Genomic DNA, 10,914 nt, shown 5'->3' with positions numbered 1-10,914 from the left:
TTCAGTCTGAAATAAAATGACAACATGGAACTAAGAAATAAAAGTTTATATAGTACAATTTTGCTTTTATATCTCACAATTCTGAGTCACAATTGTGTGAAGAAAGTCTGAACTGTGAGATGAAAAGGACATGGTGGCTTTTACATTTCTGCTCAATCATTCCTGGTGGACTTGGTTTTGTAGATGTGCATTAAACGTCTGGTGTAGATCATAAGAACTTTCAATGAGTTTCTATGATCTACTTATGCTTACGGTGCTTCAGGAAACGCATGCCAGGTAATTGAATAAGTTTTCTGCGCTCATGCCAAAATTTCTTTTATAATCTATTCATTCAAGGAAGCTGTTTTCTGTAAAGGTGTTCTGGTTTGGTAGGTAAACAGCTTGTCACGTGAAAGAGTTCAAAGTGTGTTTCTGCATGACATTTGGACATTTGGAAATAGTAATAGGTCTAGAGAAAGAAAAACAGGAAAATCTCTTCATCAGTTTTTACTTTGGGAAACTCTCATATCAGTAAGTCTCATATCAAGTCCCAGAATAATTTGCATTGTGCACATTTTTACACATTTATTTTGCACAAATGCATTTACAGTGAAATAAGCAGTGGTGTAGTGTAATGAAGTAATACTAATACTTTGTTACAGTACTTAAGTATTTTTTGGGAGTATCTTTACCTCAGTTATTATTTTTCAGCCTACTTTTACTTTTACTCCACTACATTTCCTAATTAAAATGTATACTTTCACTCCGATACATTTCCCCCGAAGCATATTCGTTACTACAAAATAGTCAGAAGTCAGGATCTGAGTCAGAACTCAGAAAAATATCAGAATTGCGAGATAAAACGGACAATTCTTACCTTTTTTTCTCGCAAATGCAGGTTTGAGGAACTTCTTTTCAGGAAATTCTGGCTTTTTTCCCCCAGAATTGCGTGATACAAACTCAATTCTGACTTTTTTTCTCAGAATTGGGTGATATAAACTTAGAAATTGATTATATAAGAAGGTTCAAAACTGTATGAAAAAAAAAATCTCACAAAAGTATTGCTTTCTATCTAGAAAATGTTTGCTCAAAACAATATTGCCTTTCCCTCGAAAATGTTTTTGCATTTGCATTGAAATTTAGTTTATTCTTTATTTAGTAATTTCTTTCTTTCACCTCTTTATTTCCGTCACAAACGTTTTTGAGCAAACACAAAGTTTATAAACCCATAAAACTTTTTATCTCAGAAAAAAGTCATAATTGCAAGATAAAATGCACGAGTCTGACTTTTTTTTTCTCACAAATGCGAGTTTGACGAACTTCTTTTCAGGAAATTCTGACTTTTTCCTCAGAAATTGATGATATAAACTCACAATTGTGAGAAATTTGTGAGAAATAATTGTTTGTATCTCACAAATATGACTTTTTTCCTCCCAAATGCAAGTTTGTATCTTGCTGTTCTGACTTTTTTCTTCTAATTGGGTGATATAAACTCACAACTGTGAAAAATAAAGTCAGAATTGCAATGTAAACTTATAATTCAGACTTTTTTTCTCGCAGAAATGGATGATATAAACTCGCAATTGCGATTTTTTTTGCATTTACTTGTACTTTTACTTTTAATACAATAAATATCACATATTTGAAGACTTTTACTCAAGTAATGTTCTAAAGGGTGACTTCAACTTCTACCAAAGTTGATTTCTAGTAGGATATCTGTACTTTTACTGAAGTATGGCTTTCAGGTACTTTATACACCACTGGTTTTAAGATCAACACATAATATTGGATATGTTCCTGTGATGACAAAAGCAAGATAGAGGAAGCCAACTGAAAGGACATAACCAGCTATAAATATGTAGAACGTTCGACTAATGTTTCTGAAATGTTAATGGTTTCAAAACATTTTTTTCTTGGTTATACAAATGTGTTACCATAACAGATACACGTAGACAAGACATCTGTCTGAAAATGACTTAAGTAACGAGCAGAGTCAAAAGCAAATTTGCTTCACCAGTAACACAGGTTTGGAAGTTTGCTGAATTGATCATATAAGAAGAACCAATCATGTTAGAGGAAAATGAAGTAATGCGTCTTTTCTTTATACAGTAAGCTGTTGTGTCCTTGAGGGGTTATCTGTGATTGAAATGAGATCTCCCAGCTGTGATTAATGAATAAAAATGCAGTCTGCCTTTTACTGCTGCACAGCAGGTTATTCTGAAACAGGAAGTTAGTCTCAAAGGGTGATATTGTTCAAAAGGGTGTCACCATAGGAAGTTAAGAGAGTATACATTTTTAAGTGTCACCAGAGAGACACTGGATTATCTTTCTTGAAGGATGATCTTTCACTTTCTTGGGTATTTCTACCAGTTTCAGTAAAAAAAACATATAAACGTTTTTGAGAACATTATTAAAAGAATGTTTGTTCTAAACTTTGAGAATCTTGCCAGAACCTTCCATGTTAGCTTGGTAACATGAGAGGAAAGAAATTTTTCTGCAAACTCCAAAACAAACACACTCATTTTAATAAAAGAAGTGATGGAGCAAAGAAATTGAATTATTAAAGAACAGGAAATTACGAAAACGAAAGAAAAAAAAATAAAGAATGGAAGAAAGCAACATATAAATGAAGGAAACTGATCTGGTTTAAGATTTAAAAAGTTTTCGAGGTGGCTGGTTTTTACTTGTCTCCCAGATTAACCACAAAACAAATACGACAAAGATACTTGTACTGCTTTAAGTGTCTAACATTGGTATGGTAAGCTCACTGCTTATTTTTAATGTGCAAGACTTCTGGTTTATTAGCTGAGAATAACAAAGCGAAGTAAAAGGAAAAACTTTTTGAGCTACAAACCATTGTTTATCTCGTCTTGTCTTGTCTTATCCAAAAGATAAGTAACAATAAACATATATACTGTATGCAGTAGTCATTTACTGCCGACATCTGAGCCGCTTAAAGGAACACTCCACTTCTTTTGGAAATAGGCTCATTCTCCAACTCCCCCCGAGTTAATAAGTTGAGTTTTACCATTTTGAAATCCATTCAGCCGTTCTCTTGTTCTGGCGATATCACTTTTAGCATAGCTTAGCATAGATCATTGAATCCTATTAGACCAGTAGCATCATGTTCAAAAATGACCAACGAGTTTTCGATATTTGTTCTATTTAAAACTTGACTCTTTTGTAGTTATATCGTGTACTAAGACCAGCGGAAAATGTAAAGCTGCGATTTTCTAGGCCGATAAGATTAGGAACTACACTCCCATTCCGGCGTAATAGTCAAGGAAGTTTGCTGCCATAATATGGACGCAGCAGGTGCTACCTAGCTGGGAACTAATTTCAGGCGCTGCGTGATATCACTGCGCCTGCTGCGTTTTTAAAAAGAAAGCGCCAATCCTGATCTACATATGCAACTATGTTCGTGTGAATCATTCGTGATGCAGCTTCACCCAAAGCAGGAGTATAAGGGTTTTTGTATGCATCTTTGCAAATGGCCTTTCTTAATAATGTGCTTGTTTCACTGATAAACATGGCTAAATGCAGCTCAAGTAAACATTACAGCTTGTAATCCTTCAGCAGAGAGGGGCGTGGCGAGCAGAGCTCATTTGCATTTAAAGGGCCCATGCAATAAAATAAGATGATATTTTGCAGAGCTGATAAAAGGGGTAAAAGGTAAAAGGGTGTTTTTTACACTACTATTGAGAATTTTTTTTACTTTTTTAAATTATTTTATTAACCAACATCATCTTGCAAGACATGTAGTGAGAATAACAAAGTTTCTTAATTTGTACATGAAATTCTTTTTCACATTAAATTTTTACAAAGTTTTGTAGCAAAACTGCATTTTACAGCATGACAAGAAGTATAACTATAACTATAACAAAACCATCTAAAACAATGAACACAGAACAACAGCTTTGGATGGGATAAAAATATTAATAGATATATAAAAAGATTAGAAAAATAAATAAATAATAAATAAATATGGGGTGTATTTACAAATGTCCTCCCCATGTTTCACCCAGCTCTTTTATTAAGGGTTTCCATTGTTCAACAAACCGGTTCATTCTGAGTCTTAAACTGTACGTTATTTTTTCCATCCCATAGATTTTCTTCACTGTCTGTAACCAATCCTCAAGTGTCTCTGAAGCCATTTAATTGTAATGTTCTTCTTTGCTGCAACTAGGAGTATACGTAGGAGGTATCTACTCTTCTCACTTTTTATTAAATCCGTTTTAACTCCTAAGATAGCTATTAAAGGCTCTCTAGGCAAATTAACCTCAAAAATTGCATTAATGAGACCAAATATATTTGTCCAGTAAGGAAGCAGAATCGGACAGTCCCAAGATATGTGTGTATGTGTGGCTACTTGTTCTCCACACTCTCTCCAACAGGCACTGGATTGGCTTAAATTAAATTTGGCTATGATTTGGGGCGTTCGAAAAAAAACAAAACAATTCGTCACCTTCCACTGATATTCTCTCCAGATTCTACTAGACGTTATTCTATGTGTTTCTACATGCATTTCAGCCCAAATCTTGTCAGATATCCCTACCCCATTTTAACTTAATATAATGCGTGCTGTCTTTCTTCATATATTCCAGAGCTCTGTATATACAGCTAATTGGTTTTATAAGAATCTTAATACCCTTTTGAGCGTTAATCAACAAAATCTCAATTGCTGATGGGGTAGTTTTTAACCTTTTCCAGTTTGGATGTTTAAAAAAGGAAACTTCGAATCTGGAGATACCTGACGAAATCAGTCCTAGGGAGAGCAAATTCAGTAGCAAGTTGTTCAAACATTTTAAGTGTTTCTCCTTCAAAAAGTTGATGAACATATTGCAGTTGTTTCTGGGCCCATACCTTGAAATTCTTTACCTGTGTTATATTTGTTAACAATGAAAGACCCATAGGAAGATTATACAAACCCGATTCCAAAAAAAGTTGGGACACTGTACAAATTGTGATTAAAAACAGAATGCAATGATGTGGAAGATTTAGAATAGAATATAGATAACATATCAAATGTTGAAAGTGAGACATTTTGAAATGTCATGCCAAATATTGGCTCATTTTGGATTTCATGAGAGCTACACATTCCGAAAAAGGTGGGACAGGTAGCAATAAGAGACCGGAAAAGTTAAATGTACATATAAGGAACAGCTGGAGGACCAATTTGCAACTTATTAGGTCAATTGGCAACATGATTGGATATAAAAAGAGCCTCTCAGAAGTCAAGATGGGCAGAGGATCACCAATTCCCCCAATGCTGCGGCGAAAAATAGTGGAGCAATATCAGAAAGGAGTTTCTTAGAGAAAAATAGCAAAGAGTTTGAAGTTATCATCATCTACAGTGAATAATATCATCCAAAGATTCAGAGAATCTGGAACAATCTCTGTGCGTCAGGGTCAAGGCCAGAAGACCATACTGGATGCCTGTGATCTTTGGGCCCTGCATCACATACAGGAATGCTACTGTAATGGAAATCACAACATGGGCTCAGGAATACTTCCAGAAAACATTGTCAGTGAACACAATCCACCATGCCATTCGCCGTTGCCGGCTCAAAAAAGAAGCCATATCTAAACATGTCCCAGAAGCTCAGGCGTTTTCTCTGGGCCAAGGCTCATTTAAAATGGACTGTGGCAAAGTGGAAAACTGTTCTGTGGTCAGACGAACCAAAATTTGAAGTTCTTTTTTAGAAAACTGGGACGCCATGTCATCTGGACTAAAGAGGACAAGGACAACCCAAGTTGTTATCAGCGCTCGGTTCAGAAGCCTGCATCTCTGATGGTATGGGGCTGCATGAGTGCGTGTGGCGTGGGCATCTTACACATCTGGAAAGGCACCATCAACGCTGAAAGGTATATCCAAGTTCTAGAACAACATAATTGTCTCTTTCAGGGAAGACCTTGCATTTTCCAACATGACAATGGCAGACCACATTTACAACATCATGGCTGCGTAGAAGAAGAATCCGGGTACTGAAATGGCCAGCCTGCAGTCCAGATCTTTCACCCATAGAAAACATTTGGCGCATCAAGAGGAAGATGCGACAAAGAAGACCTAAGACAGTTGAGCAACTAGAAGCCTGTATTAAACAAGAATGGGACAACATTCCTATTCCTAAACTTGAGCAACGTGTCTCCTCAGTCCCCAGACGTTTGCAGACTGTTATAAAAAGAATAGGGGATTCCACACAGTGGTAAACATGGCATTGTCCCAACTTTTTTGAGATGTGTTGATGCCATGAAATTTAAAATCAACTTATTTTTAACTTAAAATGATACGTTTTCTCGGTTTAAACATTTGATATGTCATTTGATTGTATTCTGAATAAAATATTGAAATTTGAAACTTCCACATCATTGCATTATGTTTTTATTCACAATTTGTACAGTGTCCCAACTTTTTTGGAATCGGGTTTGTAAATCTTTTGCTCCTCTCTCTATGCTAAACAAGTAACCTCTGACCAATTTCCCAGTTTATATGTACTCATCTTCTTTTTTTCGTTAAATGGAAAGGCTGCTAGTGAGTAAGGTCTGGAATTAAATTTCTCAATTTCCAACCACCTAGTTCCCGCATTGTCAGACAAACAAACTATCATGGCTCGCAACTGTGATGCTATCCAGTCATTCTTAAAGTTCGGTAACGCCCAGCCCCCTCGAGACTTTTGTAACTACAATGTTTTATACCTGATTCTGGGACGCCTCCCTTGCCAGATTAATAAAACTTGACATCAACTTATCTAAATGCCAGAACTTGGATACCGGGGGGACAATGGAAGGGTCTGGAATAATAGCCGTGGTAATATATTCATTCTAACTGCTTCTATTCTTCCAGATAAAGAAAAAGGTAATATACTGCATCTCCTTAAATCTGAATTGATTTTTTCCTAATCATTTTGTGTAATTCCCATCATATCATTTTTTCAAATTGCAGGGTATGACCACACCTAGATACTTAATCCCCTGTTTAGGCCATCTGAAGGAGGAGGAGGACTTTATCTGTGTTGTAATAAGAGCATTCATGGCTAGAGCTTCAGTTTTCCCAACATTAATTTTATAACCTGAATGTTTACCAAATTTGTTGATACACTCCATTAATTTGGGGACAGAGTGTAAAGGATCATGTAAAGGAAATGTAGACAATTATGTCATCTGTGTATAATGACACTTTGTGTAACTCTCTTTCTACTCTTATTCCCTGAATGTCAGGGTTACTCCTAATTATCTCAGCCAATGGCTCTATATACAGGGCAAACAGAAGAGGAGTGGGCATCCCTGTCTCGTTCCCCTCTCAAGTGTAAAAGGTTGGGACATACACCCATTAACTCTAACAATACTTTTTGGGGCAGAGTACAGAAGCTTTATGCATTGAATAAAATTAGGACCAAATCCAAATTTTTTTAACACTTTGAGCAGAAAAGGCCATGACACTCGGTCGAAAGCCTTCTCAGCATCAAGCGCCAGTGCCATACAGGGTTCAGAGAGAGTTGAACTATACGACATGATGTTAAGCGTCGTTACAAGTAGTGACTCTACTAGCTTAACTACATTTCTCAGTAGCGGTGTGGTAGCGTCGCTGTTTTTTGAATCAAATAGCTTTTCAGTAGCTAAGTTATTATTTTGATCAAGTAGCGCGGTAGCGTCAACAAAAGCTACAAGCTATATATTTTTCTGTACTTTAAGTTCAAATCGTAAATATAACAGCTATGGATCACTGATCCTGGGTCAGTAAGCGACGCCGCCGCCACTAAACCTCGTGACGCCATTGGCTCCTCAAACTGTCAGTCAAACCGTATTAATCTTTCCGCCTCTCTCGTGAATGAAGTGCGGTGCGCAGTTTGAAGCATCTCAGCGTGTTTGCAGACTTGAGGTAAATAAAGAAGTGTTGATTGAAAAGTACATGTTTTCTGTATTTATAATACAGCACTGTATTTATAAAGGCTAATGGGTTTTTTTGCATTCGAGGAGATGAGAAAAGTGTGTCTTAGTTTAGCATTTGTTGTCGACACAACCAAATTGCTTATGTGAAGCGCTGAATCTTTATATTTTAGCTAAATGTCAGAAAAAAACTGAGCACCCACATAGCAACAGAAAACTGTATAATCTGCAATGCAAAACGTAGTATTAGAACTAGTGATGGGCGCCTTGATTTCAGTCTTTGAAGCAGGCTAGTGCTCTGGGAAGTATGAGGAGTATGAGATGGGGAGTGTGTGGGAGCGGGTGTCAAATTCATGGCGAAAGGCAAAATGTTTCGGTTCGGTCTTAGCAAAAACAAACTAATTATAATAATCTTTGCTAATATTTGTGATACTTCAAACTGCTTTGGACTTTGCAGTATCGAATTATGCCTTTACTATGACCAAAATGACAGAATATGCCATTCAGCTGTTTGATCGCGCCGGTGTCTTACGCGCCCACAATCACTGCAGCTGTTCATTTGAAAAATAAAACACAGTCACCCAAAAGTTACACTGACTAGTCAATTTAAATAGTGTGTATTACATGCAGTTCAGCGTGACCACCGGTCCTGTGGCACATTTTTGCTCATCATGATATTTTCCGTCGACGTGCATGAAGTACAAAGCAATTTTGCTTCAAATGCATTGCAGAAATGGATCATTTGTATTTGTGGCAAAAGAGGTAGTCTACATAAGCCCAACTTTACTTTCAGTTTCGCATTTAATTTGTTTTGGATTGTTTAGGCAAATTTATTTATTTCATCATTGTTCTGTTCTGAATAAGGTTAAAGTTAAAGGATTTGTTGTGGAGTGAGGGAAATAATGTCAAAACATTATAACATTACGCTGTAGGCCTGTTTATTTCAGTATATAATAAAATGTGACTCATAGGCCTAGCCGCTGTGACCTGTCGGTTTAATTTTTCCTCTCAAAGACTTACAATTTATGTTAATGTGTTTTACCTTCTGCAAACGAAAATAGCCACTTGATTCGTTTATATATTCTTACTGTCAGTTAACAAATTTACAATAGAATTTAGCTTTGCTTCCCAGATAGTAACAGGGTCTGGGCCAAATCTGGCTTACGTTACACACTTGCCTTTTATTCACAGTCTTGACTGCAAATGTTTGTGATTTGTTTTATTTTTGTATTTGTTATGTACTATAGATTCTGACAATTAAAACAGGCTCCTGTATTCATGTAACAGAATACAAAACCAAACAAATAAAAAAGGACACTGTGCGACACTATGTGACTATAACAGGGCGGTGTTTTCAAAACATGGTGAGCCATGTTTAGAAAAATGCCCTTTTATAGTCAGCTGGCTCCAAGTTCACCAACCACATGGTCCATCGCTACACCAATAGGCTGCCTGAACACACACACATACACACAAGCACATACACAGACAAAAAGCAAATCGCGCAGATGCGAGGATCGTAACAGAGCGCAGCCGTCACTGCTTTCTTGTGGCACGTCCGTTTCACGTGCAATCTGAAGGAAACGATCCCAGTCTGGTGCTGATAGAGGCAGTTCTGTCTGAAAGTGATTCCAGAACCTGCCAATAAAACAACAGAAATTATAGACCGAAAACACATGAATGTGACATCAATCTGCAAAGAACATCTGAATTCCATAGCAAAAAACATACTTTATGAATATGTGTAGTGTTTTTTGTTAAAACCATCATATTCTTTTCCAGAAATATCATGGTAAATTAATAAAATTGGTCTGAATGCGACGTCTGACCTGAAATGCGTTGTTATTGCTAACTAAAAATATTTTCAATATTTTTAGTTCATTAAAATAAAGCTGGATTTAAATAAAATACAAATGTTAGATGAAAAAATAAAAAATAAAACGAATATGAAAAACTTGAAAATACGATTGAAAAGTAAAAATAAAAAGTAAAAAACATAAAAATGTACATAAAAATAGTTTTTTCAATATCACAATTTTCTCGTGATTTTGACATAACAAAAGTTATCTTGTAATCTCAACATAAAAGTTTTCTTATTATCTTGACGTAAGTTTTCTCGTGATCATGACTTAATTTTCTTATGATCTCGACATAACTGAAGTTTTTTTCTCGTTATCATTACTTAATTTTCTTGTGATTTTGATATAACGAAAGTGGTTTCTAGTGATCGTGACTTAATTTTCTCATGATACCGACAACGAATGTTGTTTTCTTGTGATCACAACTTCATTTTCTTGTGATCCTGATGTAACGAAAGTTGTTTTCTTGTGATTGCGACTTAATTTTCTCATGATCTCGACATAGCTAAAGTTTCCTTGTTGTCACAACTTAATTTTCTTACAATCTTGACGAAAGTTAACTTGTGATCTCAACATGTTTCGACGTGTTATTTTCTTGTGATCTCTATGTAAGTCGTTTTCTTGTTATCAAAACTTAATTTTCTGGTTATCTCGAAATACGTTTTCTCGTGATAAGAAAATGAAGACATAACGAAACTTTTCTCGTTATCACAACTTAATTTTCTTGTGATCATGACATAAGTTATCTCATGATCTCAACAAAAGTTTTTATCGTAATTTCATAAGTTTTTTTTTATCGTGACATGAAGTTGTTTTCTCATTATCATGATTTAATTTTCTTGTGATCTCGAACATTACAAAGGTTTTCTTGTGATCACAACAATGTTTTTGTTATCTTGACATTAGTTTTCTCGTGATCACGACTTCATTTTCTTGTAATCTCGACAAAGCTCTCTCGTGATCGTAACATGAACCTTTTTCTCATCTCAACACAAGTTTTCTAGTGAAAACAACTTAATTTTCACACAACCTTGAAGAAAGTTACTTGTGATCTCAACATAAAGAATTTCTTGTTAATTCGACGTTATTTGCTCATGATCTCTATGTAAGTCGTTTTCTTGTCTTTGATTTTCTTGTGATCTTGTCATAACAAAGGTTTTCTCATTGTCGTGAAAAGTCACCCAGCTGT

General features: G+C 35.7%; 1 protein-coding gene across 1 annotated transcript in view; it reads right to left on the bottom strand.

Moving 5' to 3' along the window:
* Positions 1-9,058: 9,058 nt before the first annotated feature.
* Positions 9,059-10,914, bottom strand: part of LOC141333257 (cytidine monophosphate-N-acetylneuraminic acid hydroxylase-like) — a 20,310-nt gene continuing 18,454 nt past the window's right edge. Inside the window, 1 exon segment of the mRNA XM_073838228.1 lies at positions 9,059-9,504. Coding sequence (XP_073694329.1) covers positions 9,264-9,504 — 241 coding nt within the window. The 3' untranslated portion in view covers positions 9,059-9,263.

The sequence above is a fragment of the Garra rufa genome, chromosome 4, assembly GCF_049309525.1.
Source record: "Garra rufa chromosome 4, GarRuf1.0, whole genome shotgun sequence".
NCBI classification, from domain to species: domain Eukaryota; kingdom Metazoa; phylum Chordata; class Actinopteri; order Cypriniformes; family Cyprinidae; genus Garra; species Garra rufa.
Note: the sequence above shows the minus strand (reverse complement) of the source record. Positions and strands in the feature narration are given on the sequence as shown.